Below are 27,571 nucleotides of genomic sequence, written 5' to 3'. Positions count from 1 at the left end.
GCCTCTTTAGGCTCCCCAAAAATTTCAAACTTTAAGGGGCCTCTTATTTGGTACCCTTTATAATAGTTCAACAAAAAGTGCCCAATCTTTATTTTTTGCTTTAGGCCCCTGGAAAATTCAGAAGTCTCTTCTTTCTTTTTTTTTTATCATCATAAAATGCCCAAAGGGCTACAAAGGCGCAAAATCCGGAGCCCTCTGTTGGGAAGAACAATCAGTTGAAGATTAGTACATCCTCACATGTTTCGCAAGGGACGATATTAGTCAGATGAGAAATCTTCTGAGATTAGCTTCAGATCTCCTTGAGGCCACAAGTTTGACAAATGAAGATTTGTGGATATCTCTTCTATAAATACAGAACAAGCCAAGAGAGAATTCTCCTCCTTGATTTGTACCAGCCATCTTCCCCTATAAATACCCTTGTAATCCGATATTGTAAAGCATCAAAGAGAGTAGCAATTGAGAGGGGTTTGTGTATACACTTGGGGTTTGGTGAGTGATTTGTAATCTCCTCCGTTATAGTGAAATCCGCTGCCTATAGAGTAGACAATTGCCAAACCACGTAAATATTGTCCCTCTGTGTTTGTTTGAGCCTTGAGGTGTGTGTGAGTTTTGGGTTTTGGGGTTTTTCCTAACACAATCCTCAACTTAGGATTATCTATACGGATTGGATAGGATTTCACCGTATGTAGTACATAGGATAGGTGAGGTTCCACGCAGGGAACAGAAAAAAGAAAAAAGAAATGCCTCGTGATCTAGCAAAGGAAAATACATGCCGTGATCTAGCAAAGGAAATACAAATTTGGACTACTTCTAAACAGAAAATACATGCCCCTGATCTAGCCCCTGTACACACGCGCATTTCATGAACAGATTTTGTGTAAATTGTTCATTTCTTGATCAGATGTTGTATCTGTAACCTTAGTGTATGGTAAGTATGATATTAGCTACGGTAGATACGCCTTTTTGTATCATCTTTAAATTTTAATACACTATAAAGTTATTTAATAAAGTAGCTTCAACTATAGTTTTAGGGAATTGATATTCATGCTCCCTTTTTTGTTATTCACACTTTTTTTTTTGTCTTTTAGAAAAAAATATATATATACACTTTCAACACTAAAAAACAAAAAGGGAGTGTGAACAAAAAAAAAAGGGAGTGTGAATGTCAATTCCCTAGTTTTAATGTGAATTGAGCATACTTGTGTTACCTTTTTGGGTAATGAAATTAAAGTGTGTTGCTTTAGGTAAAAATGTGGTAAGTGTGCGTTAAAAGATAGTGGTAAGTTTGCGTTAAAAGATAGTAATGGCACATGGTAAGAATGATCAGCTTTTGTGAAATCTGTTGCCTTATTTTGTAGTAAGTATAAAGTATGGTATTAATGATTGGTAGTTATGCATTTATATATCGTCATTTATAAATTCTCAAAATCTCTAACATTTTTCACCAAAAAGTGGCAATTTGCTACCTAACGATCCGGTTGTAGTAAGTTTAGCCGTATAACATAGTAACTTTGTGAGAAAAAAAAATGCAGTAACTAGTACCTTAGCAAACGGTAGGTAAAACAATATTTTTTGGCCTAAATTCATAAAATTATTTCAATTTTAGCAAATTCAACTTACTTTTTTTGGATAATTTTGATGTAACGTCAATATTTTTCATATTTTTTGATTTAAATATTCATATTTAATTGTAGCATCATACTCCCATGCTATACTCGGGAGCATACCTTGGGCCTGTCTGTGACAGGATAAGCTATTCGGATTTCAGATAAGCTTATCCAGGGTTTGTTGATAGGATAAGCTACCCAAATAAGGAGTAACCCTTACCCTGGGCCCACCCTTATCCAGGATTTGTTAGGCCTTTCACTGTTTGGATAACCTATCCACGGGTATAAGGAAGCCCTTGGAAGGGGACAAGGGAACCCCACCTGAGGGGTAGCGTTAGCTTATGCGGGTGTTTCGAATGACTGGGTTACCATTTTTCCCGAACCTTCTACGCTTTTTCCCAGGGACCAGCAAACGAAGAGAGAGAGAGAGTGAGGCGAACCAGAGAGAACAGCCAAAGCAGCCACCGCTCTCTCTGATTTCCGGTGACATCTCTTCCTCAAGGCTCTGTTTCGACGGCAGGTAAGCTTCCAAAGCTCGTTCCTTCAGCTGGGTGAACCTTCGCTTTTTGGATCGTCTTCTACCCAATGCGGTACCCCTCCTTTTTGGTTCCCATTGGGTTTATTGGATTGCTGATTGTATAGCCCACGGGCACGAACCAGCGGAAATTCTCCATGGCATTAGGGTCTCTCTCTCTCATTTGCCCTAAACATCTCAGTTGGGGCAAATTGAACTAACAAACAAACCTAGGTTCGAGCGATTCTCGTTGAATAATTAAAGCCTTCGTTTGAATACACATCTATCCAAAGGAGCCTTAAATCACGTTATGCTGCTTAAAAATCAACTCAAATCACGTTATACCTGATGGGGCTGGAAAATGGTCAGTCACTCTAAGATTACCTGCGTGATGTGCAAGACAAGTCCTTGAAACAGGACCACTGAAGTGGTGCCGGCCCTATGTGATTTATTGAGATCACATGTGGTGCGTTCCTAACTCATTTCTTGAGATCACTTGGCTTGAAACAGGGCCACTGAGGTGGCGCCCGCCCTAGAAGTTTTGCTGTTTTGGCCTTTTGGGGTTGTGGAACGCAGTCGGTTTTGGGGGAAGCTGTACTCCTTCATTTTGAGCAAGCGCGGAAGTAAGCCCTAGTTTCTCTCTTGGTCGCGCTCTTCACGGAGGTCGCCATGTCTCAGTCTCGCCTTCTCTCTTTGTTATTCTCTCCGTCTCTTGGTCTACTGTGACGAGACGATGTCGAAATTGATGGCGGAAGATGGGATGTCTATACGGTGAAGGTGAAGGCTAGGTCTGGCCTTTTCTCATGCTGGACTTGAAGCTGGAATGTGGGGAAACTGGACCGCTTATGGGGGCTTCACAAATTCTGGTGGCCCCAAATTGGAACCACAACGAGTAACCTGGCTCGGAGACAAAACACTCTCTGGGAAGACATATCCCGAGTGTGATTCGGCTCCGTTTGTGTTCATGACCGTCTAAACTTGTGGATAATTTATCATTTTTTGCAGAAACTGTTATATGTTGGAACTTTTAAGTGCATTAAATTTGTAGGTTATTGGTTACTTATGGTCATGACTGACTCCACCAAGTGGAAATCCTTGCTTTGTCTTTGGTCAAAGATTAACATGTTATCCGCATTTTCCTTTATTATGTTTCCATGACTTCCTAATGGCCATCTATTTCGCAGGAATCAATCATCAAATGAGAAGGAAAATTCTGAGGAAGAATCTGAACATAAAGGTGCAGCGAATGTAAAGGTTGAAGAGAATGATGGGATTGGATTGTGTGGAGTTATTTCGTCAACGCGGTCATCTCCTGGGGTGCTCCTGAGGTATGCTCTATCTCTTCCTGCTTCCAAACAGGCAAACACTTACTCCCACAGATCCCCACCGCCCCACACCCCAACTAGTCTTGCTTTATTGTGTGTGTATGTTTATGCATCTACTTGTCAAGAGGTCTGAAGATAATCAGGGTGGATTCATCCTTTTCTCCATTGAGGAGCACAGTGGTGCTTAATAAGATGTCTGATTTGAAAGCAAACCTGAACCTTCAGATTTTCTCAAAAGTTGCCTTGATGTGAATGATTGTGGGTTTGAGTTATCTTCAACTCATTGAACATGTTCATTTACATAGCTAGGAATCTAGATGTTCTATATCTTGGAAATGAGTCTAAAGTGTTAGAATACCAATATAAATTTTTGGACTTTTGCACTTGTCTGGGTGTAATGATCACATTCTATCATTAGCGGTAAGTTCATGACAATTACGCCAATCAAGATATTTTAAATAATGAGAAAACCAACAATATCTTTCATAAGCAAAAGTAAAACTATTACAAATAGCATTCTAAAATAAATAGACAAAGCCTTCGCGCAAGAAGAAAGAATTGAACCTTGACCTCCGTTGAGATTGAGGTGTAAGGACTCTGGCCAGCTGAGCTACCCCCGTTGGTTTTGTGGCGGTAGTATTGGAGGCATGATTTTTCCCTTCACCATTATCAGGACAAAACTTTACTCTCCTGCCCTCACTATAGCAATGGACAAGCCCGGAACTCCTCTCTACCCTTTCCAATCCTTTCTAACGGCCTACAACCAAAGTCATATAGATCTAATTCTTCCATAATCCATGCACTCCCATACTTAAAAGGCATCACCATTCTCCACCGCCTCTCGCTGTCACTAGATAATCTGAATTGTCTCCAAAATAGCTTGATTGAACATCTTCAACCTTCTACTACCAGCACATGCTTCTCTAATAGGGGCAGACGACGTCCCCCAATCCACAGTGTTACTAAAAAATCTTCTCCTACCCCTCCCTTTAGTAGGAGCCGCTCTAAGAATCTCTTTGACCTTTGTATCACGGTATTGCACGAGCCTTCGTGTGCAGTAGGAGTTGGATGACTCTTCATTGAGTTTGCTGGCTGTGCATTCGCAGCAAGTAAATAATTATTTTTCTTCAACCTTGAGGGAGGGAGCCTGTTGTTAGTTTGGATGACACTAAGTAATGGTTCTTTTCCCTTCTTGTTAGGGATTGGCAAAATTCTGTGCTTTGCGTATATTTGTTGCTGGTCCAATGCCCTGTAATGCCTCTCCCCCATTGTCCACGCTTTATGGATAAAAGTGTGGACATCTTCATCACGCATAAAAATGGGAGAGTGTAGGATATCAAATCTTGTTTGAAATTTTCCTATCATTTTTTGCTCCAACAAATCACAAAGAAATAAGTAACATTTCAAATCCTCAAGATAGTCTCTCCAACTCCTAATGAATTTAATGTGACTGTATTGGCAGTATGTCACAGCCAATGCTAACTGTTTGAGTCTCTAATATCTTGGAGTACACCATCTCTGATATTCGTTAATTCAATAGCAAGACATTTAGCATTCACAAATTGGTGATTTCACACTCGTATATATGAAAAAGTAACTATAGAGAACACACTTGCTATTTCAAAAGTTCTAACTATGCAGAATCCATTATCAGTCACAAGTTCTTATCCTTTAATCCTACCGTCCCTCCAAATACCAAAAATGGTGGGCGCATAAGATGGTCTCCTTTTTTATTATTTTAATTAAAAAAATCTCCGTAAGAAACAAGGTTTTTCATTTTAAACATATTTTGAAAACCACTTAGAGACAACCCTTGCAAATTTAAAAATTATAGAGTCGGATCAGAAAGTGGGGGAAAAAAAAAAAACAATGGAAAAACAATTAAGAGAGTTATTACAAGAGAAAGAAAAGGAAAATATAAAGAGCAAAGAGAGGAGAGAGAAATGGAAATGAAAGCTTGTTGAGGAGGAAAGAAGCAAAAAGTCTGAACAACTAAAGGCAAGGTCAGTTGCTGTTACTGCTGCTGCTTCTCCTCGTAGTCTCCAATTTACTTTCTTTGTCTACAGTCATCCCATGAGAGAGAAAATGCACTCATGCTTCTTTATTCCTTCACAATTCGATCCACTATCCACACCATTGAATGTAAGTTAGATCCAAGTGTTTGTTTCGACTACAACAGCATTAATGCACATCCAAACTTGTTCATTTCCCGGTCTCTTCACAAATTGGGATCTTAGTTACGTGTTTTGATCAAGGTACAGGTGGGGCACATGATACTGAAGGAAGAGACCATAACCAGATGATATGACTCCTAAATGTGGGAAGGCACCATTTCTAGATGTTCAATAAGATGTGTTTGCATTTGAGAAGGCAGATGGTCCATATAATTATATCCTCCTTGGGGCCCATGATGGATCTCCTAATGTTCAGCATGATGAATTCAGTGGAGGTGCTACAGTTGAATCTCAACTTGGTGGCTCTGGAGGCTTCAACTCCCATATCACTGGTTTGGCAATCACTGCACCTTTTAGAGAGTCTGAGCTTTTGGAGGTCAAGGGTAATTTTCAAAAAGTCGACTGTGTTGGAGATGTCAATCTGTTCCAAGTGAGGCTGTATGTATCATGCTGTTGAATTAACAGAGGGGGACTTGAAACTTAGTGATCAGATGTTGGAATTCAGACGAACCTTTGACTACCACTATGCCAGAGCCGACCTTAGTAGTTTCCACTAACTCCTCAAGACTTCCTTTTGAGGATTTCAAATAAAGATATGTCATTTGATACAATGAAGCCCGTGATTGTTATACCTGAATCTTTAGAAGCGACTAATATGGCTGAACCAAATGCCATTCATCACAAGAAGAGTTTTCATGAACAACATAGCTTGGATTGATCATCAGAAAAGTCTCGTGGGCGAACAATTGAAGAGGAAGATATGTGTAGGCAAGAAAATCTGGAAGTCATTGGCCATCAAATTGTAGATTATAACCTTGAAGGATAGCAACTGGGGCTCAGCAAATGCAGTGCATAAGTAACCATCCGAATTTGGTGATTGATGTTTCATAAGGCACTGGCATTTCCATATTGTTGAAAGGTCAAGCAGCATTGGCCTGGCTTTTGGGGAGGAATTTAGGTGCACCGCTAGCATTCCCTTTGATGATCCGTCCTATCTGAGGGACTTTGCAACTAGCATGAGAAGCTCCCTAGGGCATGGCAGTGTCTCTGCATCTTCCTCTGTGGACGTGGGCCAAGAGAGACTCGTATGCAGAGGCAGTTAAGCAGCAGGAAATCAGACAATGGAACAAATCCAAAGCACCAACGCACAGGTTCATCTCCTTCTGGAACTTCAAGTCATGCTTTCCGAGGATTAGGTCCTGCAACAGGCATGCATGAAGAGAAAATGGAGGCGCATGTTCAACATGAGATTGTAAATGTAACCGATGCCGCAACTCAAAAACAGTTGTTGGTTTCACAAAGTACAGGGGATGATACATGTAGTGAAGTTGAATGCAACTATCGCTGTGAAACAATGATTGCTTCTACCTTTGAATTGTCGACGCATGCCCTAAACATCCATTCAGGGGAGAGTTCAGATTCTTCCTTTTCAAATGTTGAAAGTTCTGGTTTGTGTGGGAATTAATGGTGAAGAGTTCCAAAATGACGCGAGTATTTTGGACCGAGAAGCCTCAGCTGTGACTCCAGAGCCTTCTATAGTAGACAAAGTTAGCGCACGAAGGGGGAAAAAACGTGGAGAAGCCAAATTCCATTGTGTATGAGAATGCTTCAGACGTGCTCTCACACTAGTGGTGGTTGTATGTGTTTCTTATATGTCCTTTCCAAAGAGCAAAAATGAAGAATTAGAAACGATGGCAAGCACCTTATGACATAAGTGTAAATATACTCACGATTTCACACTGGTCAAGTGGCAGGACGAAAATAAACGAGGAGCTTACTCCTTCAAGCTCACAGGTTTTGACTTCTACTGTCGGTTAAAAAAATTGAGACCACTATGGCTTTGTCCCGTCTTTAATTTCGGAGTTGGTTGAGGTGTGTGTAAACTGGTTCAGACATCCGACTATTTGTGATTTTAACAATGCAGACCATAGCTACACATAGTTTCCATGGGCTTGGTTTTTTACAAATTCGCATTGAGACTTTTTTGCCCTATATGCAGGTTTTGACTTCTACTGTCGGTTTTAAAAAAAAAAAATTGGGTAATAATTTTTTTTTTGGGTAATTCGGTTAAAATATATATTTTTTTTTTTGGTTAAAAAAATTGAGACCACTGTGGTTTTGTTCCGTCTTTAATGTCGAAGTTAGTTAAGGTGTGTTTAAACTGGTTCAGACATCCGATTATTTGTGATTTTTAAGAATGTGACCATAGCTTCACATAGTTTCCATGACTTGGTTTTTGACAAATTCACAATGAGACTTTTTTCCCCTATATGCGCAGAAGGAAAAAAATAAGACCAATTTTTGTGAATTAAATTAAATTTCGTTACAATTTTTGGAATCGGACTATATGAAAATGCAATTTTTTGACTTGCAAATTTACAGCTCGACTATGTTGTGAAAAGAGTGAAAAAGAAGGATAGGACCCTTGAACTGTAAATTAAACCCAAATTTTTACTAACAATAAATTCGAATTATTTTCGATAGTTGACGAAATTGTTGCCTGATCAATGTCCATCTTTGCATTAGTTGACGAAAAATAGGACCCTTGAACTGTCGTTCAATTTTGTCCAAAAAAAAAAAACTGTCCAATTCATTTTTAACCACTTATAAAAAAATAAAAAATAAAAAAACATTTTTCAATTACCTCTAAATGGACCTAACTGCTCAATCCAAATCTTCTGGGAAGCTAGCGTGGCCACACCAATCACGGCCCCTCACTTACTGCAAAAAACTCAGCCTAAGGAAAATCGAACCCCAAATCTTGATAAGTACTCCCAAAACCTGAGTATCTGCCTGAACCACTGGGGCAATCCCTTTTTCAATTTTTCCAAACAACTGACGGCAAAACCTTGGGGGATAGAGATAGATTACTTAAGGTAGAACATATTTATCATATAGTTTTTTCCCTCCATCACCTACCCATTACAGTTTTTTGATGTAATTGATTTAAGATCATCCATTATTGGACGAAGATTGTTGTCACTTGTTAATAAAGTTTATAAATTTTTAAAGGAAAATATCGTTTGACAGTGACGCGTTAAAATAATTACTTATTTGTAGCATTCCAATCTTAGAAGGGAAGGCATAGGACGTCTATTTTTAAAGTGCCGCTGGACATCTCTCGAATGAAGAATTTTCCGATGATGAAAAAAAAAAATACTTTGGACTTTTAGTTATGGTTGTGACATATTTTTAGAAAGTCCCCTTTTTATAAGGACTATTTTATTTTAATAAAATGAGACCTCTATTTTTCGATCAAATTTTGATGATCCGAGCCGCTTAATATGTTCAGAACGTGATTTTGAGAGTACCCGCAAGAAATCAGCAAAAAAAAAGACCGGAAAGGGCTTCATCCGAGCAGTTTTTGTTTTTTTTTATCTAACGGTTCAAATAAAAACTGCTCAAATCAAGCCCTTTCCGGTCATTTTTTTTGCCAATTTCTGGCGGGTACCCTTAAAATCACGTTCTGATCACATTGAGCGGCTCGGATCATCGATATCAGATCGGGAAAGGTGAGAAATGGGAGTTCCGCATATAAGGTCTTTATTTTAAGATCCTTACTTGAAGATTTCTGTATCTTTAGATTAACAAAGGTAACCCAACTTTAAGGCAATCAATATCCAAATGATTTCTTAGATAAATATAATATCCATTGGGATGTTATTCAACGATTTGAACTGTCTAATTATTTTATAGTAGATTTCAATGTATATACGTCATGCATACAAAAAATACAAATCTATTGGATGTCAGTATTTAAAACACTGTATTTATGTTAAACCAAACATGATTTGGTCAAGCCTTTATCAAATGTCCAGTTAGACCAATCTTTTGCATGAATAATTTATACAACAAAATGCATTAAATTTGATTCGCAATCGAATAAAATTTTACTAGAGATATAAAATAAAATAAAAATATGTTAGGTGATATGTGATTTTGTCTATTAATTGATCAAGATCGAGGAAGGAATATACCTAATTGAAAATTGAAAATTGAAAATTTATATTGTGTGGCGCTTACGCGGTAATTAAAATAAGGACTTACTATTTGATTGTTAATTCTAATGTGGCAGATAAATAGAGGAGGACTGTCGGTCTGATTTTGTACGCCAGCAACGAGTCGTCTTCTAACTTTCAGCAGCTGATGGGATCATTTCAAAATAATGAATGATCTGCAAAAGGCGTGAATTCACGTCTTGCGGCAGAGGTCATGCAGGGAACATATCTTGAAGTATTAGACTTTATCTCATATCGTTCATCTAGTCTAAACTTGATTAATAAAATCTAGAGGTTATTCCGTCGATTAAACTTGATTAATAAAATCTAAAGGTTATTCCGTCGATTGCCAAATTGGTTTTAAGTTAGAACCCTCTAAGAAATTTAACATGAAGCCCGTTTATTTTTTATGACCCAATGAGCTCAAACTATACAAGCTCAAGACTTGATATGTTTGACTATAACTCATTTTGATTTCTATTAGGCTAAATAAGCAGATTAATTTAAAAAATATCTTGAAGCCAGGCCAGCTACTTTCTAGACGTTGAGATTACGACCCAATAAGCTCAAAATAGGATTCATTACGATCGTATTCAAAGATGAGAAACATTTATTTTTGTAGGTTTCAATATGTATGTCACGTATACAAAAAATTTAAATCACGCATTCGTCTTGAACTCATTTTAAAATTGATTTTGCCTATTAAATAAATTTACATGTATCTTTCAACCACGTTAAGATTGAAAAATTGTTCAATATTCTTTAAACACCGTTACAATATTACTACGATAGATGCAGAGAAGCAATCTAAAATATTTGGTTGGTGGGATTTGACATAACTTCATTATTGGATATGCTTCATTAAAATTTTCGTTTCATATGAACTATAGTTTTGTGTGAATTTTTTTCGGATTATTAATCTAAATCGAGAAAAGTAATCTTAAAGGTTAAAAAAAATGAAACTTTTTTAAAATATTTCACTGAGAACAAACAAAATTTCTGACGTAATTTTTTGTATTATTTTCTTGTCAGTCATAGATAAGGAAAAATAAATACGAAATACTTCACTTGGAATATCACATTTCACATAGTGTCTCCGTTTGTTACATAACTTCCCTTTTTTAATCTACTTTTTCTTGTTTAGTAGAAGAGATATAAATATATTAATAATGACAACATTACAACCTACAATGTGCATCTAATACAACTGGTAAAAGATATAATGCATACGTTAAAGTTAAAGGCAAATAACACATCAAATCAAATAGAAAAATAATTTTGATACTCCTAAATTTATCTTTTAGTATGCTTGTTATGTATAATTTTTACACTAAAAGATAAGTTTTGGAGTGTCATCATAAAATATTAGAGTGTCAAAATCATTTTCCATCAAATAAAGGATACATCCCGTGATAAAATTGACTAGATTGTTAGATATCAAAGAAGCACATGCAGATTGTCGATGATCAATTGTCACAGTAGTTCCTCTATTGACAATGCTTCCTACAGAGACTAACGTCTCCCTTCTCTTTCAATTATGTTGAATTTGAACAAATGTTTAAAGTGAATTAGAAAATATTTTCATCATGTACCGATTACAAACAACGCCTGCAGATTTAAAATGATAAAATCAAGTCAGTAACTGAAGCAAAATTTAGATACGACCATTATTTTTAACGCTCATCTCACATAGAGCAAGACCTATACATACACGACATTCACCGCACGTGAGAATGCCTTATAAATAACCGTTGTATCATAAATAACCGTTGTATCTCTAACCCGTTCGGACAAATAAGCCACAGTGGCTTATTTTTTGTCTTTATTCAAATTTTTTTCGTATCACTTGGCTTATTGTCATTTTTTTAGGAATTATTGCATCCTTACGACAAGAGGAATCTAAAAAGTAAAAAAATTTGACCAAAATCCAATTTTTTTTGAATAAAGACCAAAAAAATTAGCTTATTGATTTACTTTCGTTTTTATTCAAAAAAAATTGAATTTCGGTCAAAATTTTCTACTTTTTAGATTCTTCTTGTCGTGAGGATGCAATAATCCCTAAAAAAAATAACAATAAACCAAGTGATACGAAAAAAAATTGAATAAAAATAAAAAATAAACCATTTTAACTTATTTGTCCGAACACCCAAGTGAAAAACAAGGCAAAAGAAAAAAAAAACAGAAAAAAACACAGCCACCGGGAAAAAGATGAAGCAGAGAGCTCATTAGTACGGAGTACAAGACAAGAAAAAATAGGAAAAGAGAAAGAAAAGGAAAAGGAAAATATCCCAGAGGAGAGAGAGAGGAGAGAGAGAGAGAGAGCTGGAAGAACGCAAACGAAAGCTTGTTGAGGAGGAAAGAAGCAAAGCCTGTGACCAACTAAAGGCAAAGGTTAGTTAGCTGCTTCTCGTTCCCCTCGTGTTCTCTCTCTCTCTCTCTATCTCTCTCTCTATCTCTCTCATGAGAGAGAAAACAGAAAAGCTCTCAAATACTTTCTCCATTTCCTCACACTTCGATCCACCGACCACTCCATTGAATGCTCGTTAGATCCAAGTGTTTGGCGCATTAATTCACTTCCAAAATCGTTCATTTTGCCAGTCTTTTTCGCAATTCGGGATCTTAGTGAAGTCTTTGACGCCGTTTGACTCCATTTACAGTAAGTGAATTCCTGTGAGCTCGTCCAAATGAGGGTTTTTTTTTTACTGTTTTTGGAGAATAGATAGAGATTCTTCACTTCAATGGAGTTTGAATTTGAGTTGAAATGGGGTTTAGTTGGGTAGTTAGGAGCATAGGTAGTAAATGTTGTAACCATTACTATTTGGATCAGACTCTAACAATTCTAGGGTTTGTATTGTAGTACATGGACATGGCTTTGATTTGAATTACTCGTTTTTGTTGGAATTTGTTTGACTGCAATTATCTCCAGCGCTTACCCATATGTTTACTCAAATTTGAGTAGAAGTTTCATTCGGTATAAAACACTCTAATGGACAAACCAAAATTGGAGCATGGAATTTGAGTAAAAGCTTCATTTATGGCATGGTTGTAAATTTTGCGGGTGGGAAATATCCTTGCAAAATTTGAGTCTCTGTTGATGTGTGTAGAACTCAATTTTGTTTAGGTTTGAGTGAAGGAGTGGAGTAAATGCTAGGGGGTTTTACTCAAATTTTGAGTTTTGAGTTAGAGAAAAGGGTAAGGGCTGGAGATACTTCTAGAGGTAACCGGTTTGAAGTGATGTTCATGTAATAAACTCTATTTAGATTGTAGTACATAGACAGGTCTTTGATTTGAATCACTCGTTTTTGTTGAAATTTGTTTGACTGCAGCGTATGTGGTTTGGCGTTTTAAGTTCTGCTGGGATTTCAGTTATTGCTTTAATAGGAGTATTTTGTTGCTGCTGAATGTTTAATATTTTAGTGATGGTGCTTGTTTTGACCGTGACAGGTAGTTGGGTTTTTATTCCGGTTTGTTGAAGCTTCAGTTTATCGTAGGGAGTCATGTTTTCGGAATGCAAGTACGCATCAGTTTTTATTTGAGGATGATTTAGCGAGTTGATTAATGCTGGAAGCCAGTGCTTGATATTACTGGTGTTTTCCATCGGTGCTTGGGATTCCATTCAAGTTCTTCGATTTCTGCCGGAAGTTCTTAAATCGCTGTCAGCTTCTCACGTTGTGGGACAAGTTACTCCGATTTTGAGTCAAGAATAGATACTCAATACATTTGCTTACCGGGGGCCTTCGTGGTGACTGAGGGGGTTGAAGGGTGATTTCACTATATTTCTTACCAGGAAAAGGGCCTTTAGAGGAATAATATTTTCATTAGATTGATAGCTCTGAAAAGGCAAATTGGCTATCTTGCTTTTATTTGGGTTGCATGGAAGGTTTGGATAGATAATTACTGTCTGGTGAATTAGAGAGGCAGAGATGCCTCCTTCGCCAGCAAGGAGAAGTTCTCCCGGAAGGGAGCTCGGAGGGGACAACCACAAAAGGGGGCGCAGTCTCGAGCCCAGAATACTCCTCAGGGAGAGGGATGATGATCTTGCTCTCTTCAATGAGATGCAGACCAGAGAAAGAGAGAGTTTCTTGCTTAAGTCAAATGATGATTTTGAAGACACATTCTGTAAGTTTTCACAACTGATTCGCTTCTGTCTTTTGCGGAATAAGAAATATGGATTTTTTGCTCGTTTCCTCTGACTGACTAGTGTTTGCCTGTTGTATATTTGTTTTATGGGCTATTGACAGCCACAAGATTGAGATACTTTTCGGATCCTAAGCTTGGAATCTCCATTCCTGCGCGTGGCGAGAGTACTGACCTGCTTAATGCAGATGGGGAAAAGAATGACTATGATTGGTGGGTGATGTTTCTTGTCTTTTGAGCCTCTTAATTTGAACCATTGAGTTGATGAATTTAAAATATTTCAGAACTTAAATTGCTGTGAAAATAACTATAAAGACAGAAAGGAAAGGAAAGAAAGATTAAACTTCTAGCAGGAATTTCAGGTTGTTCCGTCACGTTCCCCGTTGATTTTTTGTCTGTTGGTAAACCCTTGTGGTTATGTAATTGGGCCGTAATTGTACATTTATTTCTTGTCTGAATTTGGTGTAACCTCGCAAAATACAGATTTTTCAAGCCTGTGAAAGAAGTTTGGATTCACACCTTTCGATGGGCTGAAAAATCAAGCGCTCACCAGGAAACTAATAATCCCAATTTCAACTGTTCCTTTTGGAAACTAATAAATCACTTGTCTGAAATGAATGTTTAACACCCTTTGGTACTATCCACATATCTTCCATTTTGTTCCGGTGCCTCTCAGCTGGTCAGTTACTTCACAATTGTTGGTTTTGATCTAATGTGGTGTTTTTGTATTAAAAGGTTATTAACTCCTCCCGACACCCCTCTCTTTCCTTCTTTGGATGATGAAGCACGTCCAGTTACACTTATCCAGAGGGGACGGCCTCGAAGTCAACCCATCGCGATCTCAAGATCATCCACGGTAGGTCAATATTCAAGTCAATGGTATTTTTAATTGCCATTTGCTTGCATATTCCGGTGGTGTCCTTTAAAGAACTGCTCATGTTTTTCTTTATGATTTTTGTGTGCTCATGAGTCTAATTTCTATGTTATTGCAGATGGAGAAGGGTCGCAGAAGTAGTAGAGGTAGTGCAAGTCCAAATCGCTTAAGCCCATCTCCTCGGTCCGGGGACAGCCCTTCCCAGACTGGGGGAAGGCCATCTTCAGCTCCCCATTCGAATCCAACTCCTAGTTTACGCCCCACTACCCCATCAAGAGGACCATCTCCCCAACCTAGTAAACCATCAACAGCAACTACTCGGAGAATGAGCACAGGGTCTACTGCTATATCCTCATCTAGGGCAAGGGGTACCTCCCCCTTGCCGACAAGTCGGGGTACCTCCCCTGTGCCGACAAGTCGAGGTAACTCAGCCTCACCAAAAATAAGTGCATGGCAAACAAATATTCCAGGTTTTTCCTCAGAAGCACCTCCTAATCTACGTACTTCGTTGGCTGATCGACCGGCATCATATGTGAGGGGCTCCTCACCAGCATCCAGAAATGGTAGGGATTTATCATCTCGATCTAGCAGGCAGTCAATGTCTCCAACTCCTTCTAGAAGCTCTGGCAGACATTCAATGTCTCCAACTCCTAGAAGCATCAGTTCATCGCATAGTCATGATAGGGACGTAATGAGCTCCCACGGTAAAGTTTCTGTGGCATCATCTGGTGATGATGATGTAGAGTCTCTACAATCTGTTTCTATGGGTAGCACAGGCCGCCTAACTTCAAGAAGAGTTGGTGCCTTTCCAAGTAATAAATCTCCAGCCTCATCCAAGAAGCCAAATAAAGTGATGCTCTCAAGTTCTGCTCCAAAAAGATCCTTTGACTCAGCCCTTCGACAAATGGTACTGTTGTTCTGTACTTCTGTTTCTTTTGGACAGTGATGGTTTTTACATCATATGATTGGGCTCCTGTGTCGACGTGCGTTTGGAAAAGACTTCATCTCTTTTTAGGGGTGTTAATTTTTATTAAAGATTACGATAGAAGTTGCAACGTGTGCTTTAATTGAATTCAGTCATTCACCTCTAAAAACACCTCAACGGTTTCATAGTTCTAGGTCAAAATACTGATTTTATCAGATAATATGCTACATGGATCTGCCATTTTATGAGAAGCACCCATGTCGACACGACATGGCATTTCAAAACCGCACAATGTTATCTTGAACTTTCAAGGAAAAAACATAATTAGTTGATGAAACTTGTTATTGGAGAGAGTTGGAGACAAACCATTTTCTTTGTAGAAATTGAAGTGGGAGATAGATGGGAAAGAGAAATATTATATATTATATGAAATTGGCCAACTTTTTAGTTCATGTTATGTGATATGCCATATTAAATATACTATTTTAGCCTATCGCCAGACCCATTTCTACATTTAGATCCTTCTATGCATATCCTCCCTTCTTTTGTTTGATGTGTCCGACCCTTAGATATGCACCCAGACACAATACACAAAGCTGAGTCGATGTAACATAGATCAGAACATAGAACCGTTTCAAACTTGACCATTCAGAATGATGCTCGAATAGTGGTACATCATCTTGAAACTGCATGGCATACAAAGTGCACCACCTCCAGACCTTGCGTTGATCTGGACTGGTACTGCTTCATGGACAGCGAAGTTTCCAGATAGTACTTTTAAGCTTCTCTAGTGCTTTGTTTACCCTACAACATGTACATGGAATACTTACCAAAACTAAAGTAATAAAAATCCATTCATAAAACAATGACAACGAGGCCAACAAATGGTACCATAGGCACACTTGCACGACAAACTTGATCAACTGTAGTCCTGAGGGTATTCAGTTTGCTTATGAACAAATCATCTGGTTTGCTTCTGGAAAAGGCACTTTTATCAATTCTTGCACTGATAGATCACCTGTCCACTCCTGGATGTCTATCTAACCCTTTTACCATTGTGTATGAGAGCATTGGTGCACGTGTTTATGAACGAACCTTCACTTATAGTAGGACTCAATCTAAGCATGTGTCCAAATTAGAAGAGGTGCATATTGTTGGGTTTAGCGACTTTAAAAAGTTGGCATTTGAGGGCATTGTGCCAGTGTGTAGTTGGTTGTTGTGTAGCTGGTGCTATTTAATTCCTAGAACATTTAGTTTTCACATGGGAATAACACCGTCTTGATGGGCAACTAATTAATGGAACTCAAAGATGAAGTATTCTGTTCTTTATCTAACCTGTCTGTTAGTGTTTAATGACTTCTCTAATTATAATTAAGTTTAAGAGTTCATAAACAGAAGCAGCAAATTCCCGTTATTATTATCTGAGATTTGGTGTTGGATAAATGGTTTTCGCATACGCACGCTTCAGAACTGGAAATCACTGTTGAATCTTTTTTTTGTAGGACCATCGGAAAAGCCCTCAGAATATGTTCAGGCCACTTTTATCAAGTGTACCCAGTTCCTCCTTTTATGTTGGAAAAGCAAGTGCAGCACATCGCGCTATGATATCCAGGAATTCCTCAGTCACAACCAGCAGTAATGCAAGTTCTGATCAAGGTACAAGTGGGGCACATGATACTGAAGGAAGCGACCATAACCCGGACAATATGACTCCTGAATGGGGACAGACACCGTATCTTGATGTTCAAGATGATGTATTTCCATTTGAGAAGGCCGATGCTCTAACTGAAGATATCAGTCATGGAGCCCACGATCAATCTCCGGATGATCAGCATGATGAATTCAGTGGAGGTGCTAGAATTGAATCTCAACTTGGTGGCTCTGAAAACTTGAACACCCATATCACTGCCTCGGCAATCACTGCACCTTCTAAAGTATCTGAGCTGTTGGAGGTCAAGGGTAACTTTCCAGAAGTCGACTATGTTGAAGATATGTCCATCTGTTATAAGTGTGGCCATATGTATCATGCTGTTGAATTAACAGAGGGGGACTTGAAACTTTGCTCAGACTGCAGGAGTTCAGACGAACCTTTGACTACCACAACTCCAGAGCCAAACATAGTAGTTTTCGATAACTCCCCAAGTCTGTCTACAAGGATTGCAGGTAGAGATAAGTCATTTGATAATATGGAGCCCGTGATTGTTATCCCAGAATCTTTGGAAGCAACTAATATGGCTGAACCAAGTGTTACTCATCACGAGGAGAATTTTCGAGAACAACCTGGCCTGGTTTTAGCATCAGAAAAATCTCTTGTGCAAACACTGGAAGGGGAAGCTATGTCTAGGCAAGAAAACCTGGAAGTGATTGGCCAACCAATTGTAGAATACAACTCAACGGACAGCAACACTGGGTCTCAGCAAATGCAGCGACTAAGTAACCATGCAAATTCAGAGCTTGATGTTTCGGAAGGCCATGGCATTTCTGTATTGTTGATGAGGTCAAGCAGTGTCAAGGGGCCTGTTCTCCGGGGTCGAACTTTTAGTGCGGCTAGCATTCCCTACGATGATCCATCCTATGTGAGGGACAGTGCAACAAGCATGAGAAGCTCCCATGGGCATGGTAGTGTCTCTGCATCTTCCTCTGTGGACTTGGGCTCAGCTAGGCTAATAGAGACTCGTGTGCAGCGGCAGTTGAGTAGCAGAAAATCTGAAACTGTAACAAACCCAAAGCACCAACGCACAGGTTCATCTCTTTCTGGAACTTCAAGCCATGCTTTCCAAGGATTGGGTCTTGGAAAGAGCATGCATGAAGAGAAAATGGAGGTTGATGTTGCACATGTTGAAAATGAGGTTGTAAATGTAACCCATGCTGCTATTCAAGAGCAGTTGGTGGTTTCACGAAGTGGAGGAAAAGATAATACATGTGCTGAAGTTGAATGCGACAATTTCTGTGGAACAATGACTGCTGCCTCTGAATTGTCCACGCATGCCCTAAACACCCATTCAAGGGAGAGTTCAGTTGCTTCCATCGCAAATGTTGAAAATTATGGTTCGTGTGGGAAGGGTGAAGAGTTCCCAAATGGGTTGAGGAGTATTTTGGATCAAGAAGCATCAGCTCTGACTCCAGAGTCTTCTACAGTAGAAGAAGATAGGGCTCAAATAAAAAGAAGTGTGGAGGAGAAGCCAAATTCCATTGTTGATAAGGGGGATGTTTCAGATGTTCCCACTCAGAGCTTACAAGATATACTATCCGATATAGAAATTGACAATGATCGTCTGGATTCAGTCGGTTCTCAGTCCGATGTTGTCTCCACGGATTCAGTGAACACCATGGATGAGTTACTGGATCCTTGGCATGTTGAAGAGCTTGGCAGTGATGCTCATGGAATCCTTGGTATGAACTTCTTGGATTGTAACTAATGTTTGTTCTACTGTTTGTGTTCTTTTAAATTCATTTTCTCTCTCTCTCATAGTCATAGGACTCATACCTAATCTGTTAGTTCCATCTAACAGTTTAAAATTGTTGTTGTCAGTGCCGTCTATGATGTTTTTGGATTTGTAAAATCTTTTGAACTAACTAGGCTTGGTGAATAAAATGAAGTTAGTCTGGCATCTAGTCCACTATTTGGGAATAGCTAGGTGGATCTTGTTTCCAGGTCTCTTCTCGCAACTTATAGGTACACAGAAAACTTAGCAGAAATCATTGATCTCATCCAGTTCTTCAGTTCAAACCCAAAGTGGTAGTATAACGAAGTCTTTGTCCCAAATTATTTAGGGCTGACTAATAGCTGGTAGCTAGCAATTTTACTGTGTACCAGGCCATGATCTTTTTGCTAATACGCTCATGAAATTCTCCGATTGAGTATGCTTCAATTTTGTATTCTTTTTGTACTATTGATGTCAAGCGTGCATCTTTTTTAAAGCAAGTATTCTTTTCTGGTTGAGCAAGTTGAGTGGTTGTAATTTTCCTAAAGCACGTGGGACATTACCAGATAATGCCACCTTTATAGTCTTGTTTACACGTCTTATAAGTAGTATTATGTGTACTATGATTACAAAAATTATATAATTAGTATATCAACCTCTGAAAATCTAAATAATGTTGATTTAATCTTGTTAGAAACTAAAGTTATTTTACATTGTCATGTAAAAATTTCTCAATTTCTTTCATGGACACGAAAATAAGCACACATGGGCGTTGCAATTATCGACCAAAAACGAAATACTATCATGTAGAATTTATTATTATACTATAAATGTTATGCGATATTTTGAGTGTATTTTCACGTGAAAATACTTCTCTTGAATCGGCCCCCTCAAGCCAAAATTCTAGCTCCGCCACCTCCCATATGCCAGGATGCCTTACCCACTTTACTCACATCGTAGGAGGGAAAGAGCAGCTGTCAATTAAACTTGGTGATGCATTCAGTTTTTCTGACATTTGAGTTCCTCCTCTCGTTTTGTTGCTCTATAGTTAGTTCTAGTGACCCCTAAGAATGAGTACTGCTAGAACTTTTCATTGTCAGGCTATGTTTGAATCATGGACTTTGTTAAGGGAATGGAAAGGAATGAATGATTACTTTACTAGCTCATTGCCTTTGTTGGAAACTAAACCAAAATGGTTCTCTTGTTTCCGACAAATGCATTTTCTTTTTTGTATCATTTTTCTTACACAACACGAAAAGATTAAAAAAAGATCCGACCGCGTCCTCATTCCTCAATGACTTTGTATTTTGTGTGTAGTTTGCTATATGCTTGTAGTTGCCTATGCGCAGTGAGCATTTCTGATCCCTTAGCTTTTTATGGTTGCCCTGAACAAATTTAGTCTTGTTTTAAACAAAACTGCTTTGAATTATGTTATGTTTGTTTTTAAGCCTTAGTATTTATAATCTGATTCATTGGTTGGTTCTCCGAAATGAGCTGTTTAAAGGTGTTCATTCTGAGTTCAGTTTGTGTTATTCTGTCTTTGCGGATTCCTCTAAAATGAACTGTTCTTTTTGGGATTCGAAGCTTTTCAAGGATGCTCGGGATTCCACAGAATCCACGCGCTGGATATCCACCTTGTTGGGTTGCATTGTTTTGCTTCCATGCATACAAGTACAAATATAGCCTTCACTTCAGAACTTAATAAGTTCTTTGTCATTCGCCATTTCCGTGACCAATTTTGTCCGATGTGATGAACTGTTGTAGTAACATTTTCCTATGGACGCAACTAGTTTTGAGAATTTATGTTTGTGTATGGTGCTTGAATCAATGTATTTCATTTGACACTCACATAGTTTACTGATGTGCCAGAGGAATCAGCTGTTACAACAGTTGAGGGCCAAGGTGGTACCGTGACAAGAAGCCTGTCAGTGGATGAAGATACTCTTCTCTTCTGCAGCGCTATCATCGAAAATCTGGCTTATGAAGCTGCAACCCTGGCAATGGAGAAGGAAAACACGGTCCCAATGGAGGACTCACGGCCAATGGTTACGATATTGGGAAATTCTAATTCTGAATTAAATGATCGACGTAGCAGATCAAACGGAAAACAAACTTCAAAATCTCAAAAAGTGAGGCAGAAGCGGGTGGAAACAAAAACGAAACTATCTGCTGACGAGAATGAAAATGCTGAGCAAGTAGATGTATCAACTACCCGTATCGTTGGGGCCCCAAAAAGGGGCGATACTATGAATCCTCCAAAGATAGAATCCAAGTGTAATTGCACCGTGATGTGAAACTCTTCTACTGAGATGATGCTAATTGCGTTTTTCCTTTTGATTTTGGGGGGCTGTTTCTACGGTGTTTTAGATTTGCTGAATATATTTGTAAGAATCACCACGGTTGTATTGGCGAGATGATCATTGTAAAGTTCTTATTTTTATTAGGTTGAGGCATTTGGGGTTTGTGACTTCTCCAATTGCCCTATTCTTCTGGGTAAATTTGTATTAGTTTCTGTTTCTCCAATAGAGAGAGTGTATTCTTTTCCTGTGGTGCTGTTAGAGAAGCGTGATTTTGTTCACATTCAGTGTATTTATCTTTGGTTCTAGAGGAACTTCAGACTTCAGTGCTAACTAACCAACTTCCTGGGGAGATATAATTGACCTCCTGTGATTTGGGTCATGTGTGGATTACTCCTCTTATGTTTATCGAACACATAATCTGTTTTTGATTTGGGCCACGGGTTTATAAGGGAACGTAAGGAGGGCCATTTGCACAGAGAAGATTTTCAGTGCCGAGCGGGTACCACATGGTACTCGCTCGGCACATTCGGGTTGTCCATTTCGGTTTTGGACGGCTCGGATTTGGAGAGAGAAAGAGAAGAGAGTTTTGGGGTGGGAGGAGAGAGTGTTTCAATCTGGGCTGTCCAATATACTTTTGGACGATCCGAATGTGTTGCTCGGGCACCACGTCGACTGGGTGACGTGGTACTCATGTGGCACCCAAAACTTTCTCCATTTGCACATGACCTAAACCACTCCACGGGATCAATTTGGCTCATGGCTAATAATAGGAAACCTTCCTAGTACTGTCGTTTAGATAAAGGGCGCCGCTATTCGCAGCCCTTTATTTTCTTCCATAGCCCGTTAAAAATTTTTAATTATACTCAACAGTTAGTTACCGAAATTGAGATATATTTGCAGCATCCAATTACCGAAATATAATATTTTTTTCAACAACTATTTACCGAAAATGTATATTCGGCAGTTGTTTACTGAAAGTTGAACATATCGACATGTAGTTACCGAAATATAATCTTGTTTTCAACAACTATTTACCGAAATGTTATTTATGATTTTCAATAACCATTTACCGAAATGTAATGGGCTATGGGAGAAAATAAAGGGCTGCGAATAGCAGCGCCCTAGATAAATAATTTTCGCACTTTCTTTTATCTATTAGCACTCCTTTTATTGTCTCTTACTCATGAAATTACTAAATTATCCTTGCTACTTGAGTCATTTTTTCCATATGAAGGATAATTTGGTACTTTCACATGAATAAAGACCCAAAAAAAAAAGGAGGAGTATCAAAGGATAAAAGAGGCGTATGAAACCATTTCCCTTCTCTTTATCTACGGAGTATATTTTTTTAGAATTTTTTTTTTTTAACTGAGCAAAGCTGTGAGAAGCAGAATTTTATTTTAACTATTTTCCCTTACTTTGTCATCTTGGTCTCTTGTTCCTCGGTCATTTTACCATGACAGAGATGGTACTGGGTAACTGGTACACGTAATAGTAGGAATTAAAAAGGAGCCGAACAAGTTTGTTCAAGCTTGAGCTTCAAAACTTAACTTCAAAAAAATGGCCAAATTAAGGCTCGGGAACAAATTCGAGTTCGAAACAAATTTGTCAAATTTTCATTGAGCTCAAGTTCGATAAAAATTTTACGAAAGAAGCTCAACATTTTCCTAAAACTCGACCTGATCCGGCTTGGTCGTATCGCTTCTGGTATTATATGCATGGGACAAACGAGAGTGAGACCAACATAACATGCTTCCCCTCACTCGCGACCAACTCGGCCTGAACCAGCATGTACTATCCATACTATCCAAATCCAATCACCTCAACCATCTCAAGCAGCTCCAATCTTTTCTCATCACTCTCGGCCATGGCCAAACCCAGTTCTTCGCGTTCAAGCTCGTTCGCTTCTGCACTCTCGCCCTCTCCAATCTCCGCTACGCTCGCTTCCTCTTCGATCACCTCTCCTCCCCCAATGTCTACCTTTACACAGCCATGATCACCGCGTACGCATCTGATTCCGATCACGAGTCTTCTTTCCTGTTGTATCGCGACATGGTTCGAGAAAGACGGGTTGTTCCCAACCAGTTTGTATATCCTTACGTTCTGAAATCATGCCCCGAAGTCGTGAAGTCTCTTGGGACCGAACTGGTGCATACCCAGATCGTAAAATCGGGTTTCGAGAAATACCCAGTTGTGCAAACGGCTCTTTTGGATTCCTACGCGAGGTTTTGCTCCGATCTTGGGACCGCACACCGGGTGTTTGACGACATGTCTGGCAGGAATGTCGTGTCATGGACGGCTATGGTTTCTGGGTATGCGAGGCTGGGGGAGATGGGCCGTGCGATGGTGATGTTTGAGGAGATGCCGGAGAAGGAGAGGGACGTTCCGTCTTGGAATGCTGTTATTGCTGGGTGCACGCAAAACGGGTTGTTTTCGGAGGCAATGAGTCTGTTTAGGAGAATGGCCACTGTTGGAGTGGAAGGAGAAGGTTGTGGGAACAGACCGAACCATGTTACTGTTGTTTGTGGACTATCGGCGTGTGGAAACACTGGGATGCTCCAGCATGGTAGATGCATCCATGGTTACATTTACAGGAATCGCCTCGATTGTGATTTGTTCTTGTTAAATTCACTAGTGGATATGTATGGGAAGTGTGGTTGCTTAAAAGAAGCAAGACGGGTTTTTGACCAGACATCGAAGAGAAGTGTGACAACATGGAATTCCATGATCAATTGCTTTGCCTTACATGGCCAGAGTGGGGAAGCAATCCGTGTTTTCGAGGAGATGATCAAATGTGTGATTGACGTCAAACCGGATCGAGTTACTTTTGTTGGTTTGTTGAATGCTTGTACCCATGGAGGATTGGTGGAACAAGGCCGGTATTATTACGATTTAATGACCAGGGATTACGCAATTGAGCCTCAGATTGAACACTATGGTTGCCTAATAGACCTTCTTGGTCGAGCAGGGCGATTTGAAGAAGCCATGGAAGTCGTGAGAAGGATGAGGATGCTACCTGACGTGGTGGTTTGGGGCTCTTTGCTCAATGGCTGTAAGATTCATGGTCGAATAGATTTGGCGGAATTCGCTGTCAGAAAATTAATCGAGATTGATCCAAATAATGGTAGTTATGGTGTGATGTTGGCAAATGTATATGTGGAGTCAGGGAAGTGGGATGAGGTCCGGAAGTTAAGGAAGACGTTGAAGGCGCAGAATGCTCACAAGACACCTGGTTGCAGTTGGATTGAGGTTGATAACCAAGTTCACCAGTTTTATTCTGCGGATACGACACATCCCAGAACCGAGGAGATATACACAGTTTTGGATTGCCTGGTTGGTTTTTCTTAGTTCTACAGTTGCTAGGATTATCTCCACTACCATCCAAACTGCCATTTGAGTGTACCTTAACAACTGCTCGAGGTTGCTCGCAATTTGATTTGGAACGTCAAACACCACCTGCAGTAAAAATGCTAACTCATCTGAGCTACAATTTGAGTATTTAATTGATCGTAGGATCGAAATTTTTTTGTTAGGCTTATCTGGTAGTTGTGGTAGTGGAGCCAAGATATGAATGCCCAAGGTTCTCTTTCATTTCATTTGTTTAGAAGAGAAGAGCTGTGTCAAAGGGAAAAGAGGGCAAGTGTTATTGGTTGCAGAAAATGAGTTCTGACTTCTGAGGATGGTGGTTATCTTCTCTCACTCTACGGCCCGTTTGTTTGACTGAACTAACTGTGAAGACTGAAGATGTATATATATCTCATAGGGTATGTCAGTGATGAGATTTATGGTGCCACATCCGCATTGTATTGCATATTTTGTACGATTTCATGTGGCAGATATTTAATCCTCATCACTGGAATTTCGACAAAAAACATATAGTTATTGTCCCTTTGGATTTATAGTCAAGTACAGACCAATACTAGAATAAGGAAACACAAACGAGCCTTAAGGGTGCATCAGCTCCCTCTTCCTTCACTTTCGGTGAACTCCAGCCTTTCAGGTGTCCTCCTTCTCCCCTCCATCCTCCACATTATGCAGATGCCCCAAAGGGCCCAAACTGCAAGGCCTATGGTAGTTTATTTTCTCTTCAGACTAGTTTTGTTTGGCAGTTGAGAGAGCATTTTTCTGATTTAACCTCATTTTTTTGGGAATAAATTGAGACGATGACACTACACCGGCCTGCTATTTATTCGTTACCCGTATCCTATTTATGTAGCATTGTTTTCTCATTGAGGTGAAATTCATGAACTTATTCATTTCCATAGAATGATCTTATGGTTACTTCTCCTAGTATTGTATCTATCATTGTTGTCGTTGAGTTGCTGTCGTTGTATCAAGTTAGAGTCTTAACAGTTAGACTAATGCAAAGTTGAGCCAAATGTCAAATTTGTAGGTTCAATTCCTACCGGAGGCATGCCCTTGGGACCTCTTCAAAAGATGGGGTTTTCAAATGGGAGTCATCGGCCAATGGGCTAGAGCCCAGATGGCACTTCCTTGAGCCACCGAACTCGGAGGTCTTGAGTTCAAACCTCGCGAACTGCTGAAGTGATGGTTTATACCCTTCTCTGTTGTGGTTTATATTCCCCGTTTCCTTTCTCTTCACCTAGATATAGAGTAGTGTGAGTTCTCCCGACATTTGTAAAAAAAAATTAAAAAAATGGGTGTCATTGACAAACATGTGAAAAATTGGAGAACATCAATTTTTGCTGCTCACAAAACGATAAATACAAGAGGCCAACTTGTTCAGGCATTTTAAAAATTGATTTAAACTTGAAGATTTTAAACCTCATCCAATTTGATCCTCAACGATTTAGATAAGCTAAAACAACTACCATCATTATCACTAACAAATCAAATAATACTAATGATTCACTAAAGAGGATAAAAGAAAATGTCCGCAACTTTTGGTTGCAAAATAAAATGGTAAAATGCCCATCATTCTCTAGGATAATTTGTGAATTTGACTGAATCCGAAGGGACATTAGTTAAACAACGGAACCGAATAGTATTCAAAGTGGGTCCTGCGTTTCCATTCTTTTGTTATCCCAGTCTTTAATCTCCTCAGCACCCTTTAGAAAAGAAAAGAACAAAAGCAATTAAGCATATCTGATTGAGCTAATTTCTAACAAGTCCGCTCGATTTTTTTTTTTAATTGTTGAGAGCCAAAGTGGATCCCGCGTTTCCGTCGATACCTATAGTGGGGTTCTATGAGATGATATAACTTCTTCCAAAGGCACTAACATCTAACCCAATCAAGAGGATAAGTACGTACCAAAAAAGAGTTTGGAATGAACCCCGTGTATGAGTAGAGATGAAGTCTTCTCCGAATAAACTGCAATCCGATAGAGTCTCATTCAGTTTCATTCTCATCAAACTAATTAGATAATCCCCACAAAAGAAATTAATTCCCATATCGGATAACTATCACCCCATCATTATCTAGCTACTTTGTTCCCTATATATACTTGCTGAAGAGGTTTACTTTTCATTATCATTTCTTGTTTGAGAGAGAGAGAGAGTACGATATAGCTATGAAGACGAGATCTTTTGCCACCATTCTCTTCTTTCTCATTTCCCTAACCTTATTTCTCAATGACGGCTTAGCCAGTGAAACTAGTGACATCTCCACTGCCAAACAATCCGAAAGTGGTGTCGTCCAACCTGAGTGGTTCTGGGGACGCCCACGCCCATGGGGCCGCCCAGCTCCTAAGTGGCCCATCCCTGGCCATGGTGTGGCACTGCCGCCACTACCAGCCCACAAGTTTCCACCTCTCCCTTGGTGGCCCCATCCGCCACCAGCAAAAGGCAGCGGCAGTGGCGTTTCCAATACTGAACAAGTCGAGATTGGTGGACAAGCCGACAGCATTGAACAAGATGATAGTTACTACCAACAAGAATGGTTTTTTCACCCATACATACCAGGGTTTCGTCGTCCATTCCCACGCCCTTTCTTTCCTCGTAGACCCTTCCCAGGTTGGGGGGCCTTGCCGCCACGACCAGCCCACCATTGAGATGGATTAGTTATGTTATTAGGATCGAGTTTGGTCTAGTTAGTAGTAGTAATGAGGTAGATGGTTGTTTCTATGTTTAGGTAGAAGATGGTTCAATAATCCATGCAATATCTCTCTAATAAATAAAGATGTTTTCCCTTTAGCTTAATTGTTTGTGCATTGCTCTGTTTTTTATTTTGATTTTACGTTCTTATTGTGTTGTATAATCACGTGATATTAACATTTTAGAACATTAATTAGTCCAGAACTATTGATGATTCCACCAAACAAGAAAAGAAGAA

At 39.3% G+C, this 27,571-nt stretch overlaps 3 protein-coding genes across 6 annotated transcripts; all 3 read left to right on the top strand.

Annotated features, from left to right (window-relative positions):
- Positions 1–253: 253 nt before the first annotated feature.
- Positions 254–7,587, top strand: LOC131311106 (uncharacterized). Of its 2 annotated transcripts, none has more exons than XM_058338438.1 (3): positions 254–2,127; positions 3,306–3,449; positions 6,714–7,587. In XM_058338438.1, the coding sequence occupies exons 1-3, from the start codon at positions 1,949–1,951 to the stop codon at positions 6,721–6,723; spliced, it is 333 nt and encodes a 110-aa protein (XP_058194421.1). In that variant the 5' UTR covers positions 254–1,948; the 3' UTR covers positions 6,724–7,587. The 2 variants fall into 2 exon arrangements, with proteins under 2 accessions (XP_058194421.1, XP_058194420.1); XM_058338437.1 differs by having other exon boundaries at positions 263–2,127; positions 5,702–7,587.
- Positions 7,588–11,812: 4,225 nt separating this feature from the next.
- On the top strand, positions 11,813–21,557 carry LOC131310019 (flocculation protein FLO11). 3 transcript variants are annotated; one of them, XM_058336796.1, is made up of 7 exons: positions 11,813–12,009; positions 13,063–13,737; positions 13,860–13,968; positions 14,491–14,611; positions 14,748–15,536; positions 17,057–18,947; positions 20,849–21,557. In XM_058336796.1, exons 2-7 carry the CDS (start codon positions 13,542–13,544, stop codon positions 21,271–21,273), a joined length of 3,531 nt encoding a protein of 1,176 aa, XP_058192779.1. In that variant the 5' UTR covers positions 11,813–12,009; positions 13,063–13,541; the 3' UTR covers positions 21,274–21,557. The 3 variants fall into 3 exon arrangements, with proteins under 3 accessions (XP_058192779.1, XP_058192780.1, XP_058192778.1); XM_058336797.1 differs by having other exon boundaries at positions 11,902–12,009; positions 13,036–13,737; XM_058336795.1 differs by having other exon boundaries at positions 11,917–12,274.
- A 1,342-nt stretch (positions 21,558–22,899) lies between these two features.
- Positions 22,900–25,541, top strand: LOC131311763 (pentatricopeptide repeat-containing protein At1g33350). Its single transcript, XM_058339333.1, has one exon. It carries the CDS (start codon positions 23,029–23,031, stop codon positions 24,625–24,627), a length of 1,599 nt encoding a protein of 532 aa, XP_058195316.1. The 5' UTR covers positions 22,900–23,028; the 3' UTR covers positions 24,628–25,541.
- The last annotated feature ends 2,030 nt before the right edge of the window (positions 25,542–27,571 follow it).

This window comes from Rhododendron vialii, chromosome 12a, assembly GCF_030253575.1.
Source record: "Rhododendron vialii isolate Sample 1 chromosome 12a, ASM3025357v1".
In the NCBI taxonomy this organism is placed as follows: Eukaryota; Viridiplantae; Streptophyta; class Magnoliopsida; order Ericales; family Ericaceae; genus Rhododendron; species Rhododendron vialii.
The sequence above is the reverse complement of the archived record's forward strand: the minus strand, read 5'-3'. Positions and strand labels throughout refer to the sequence as shown.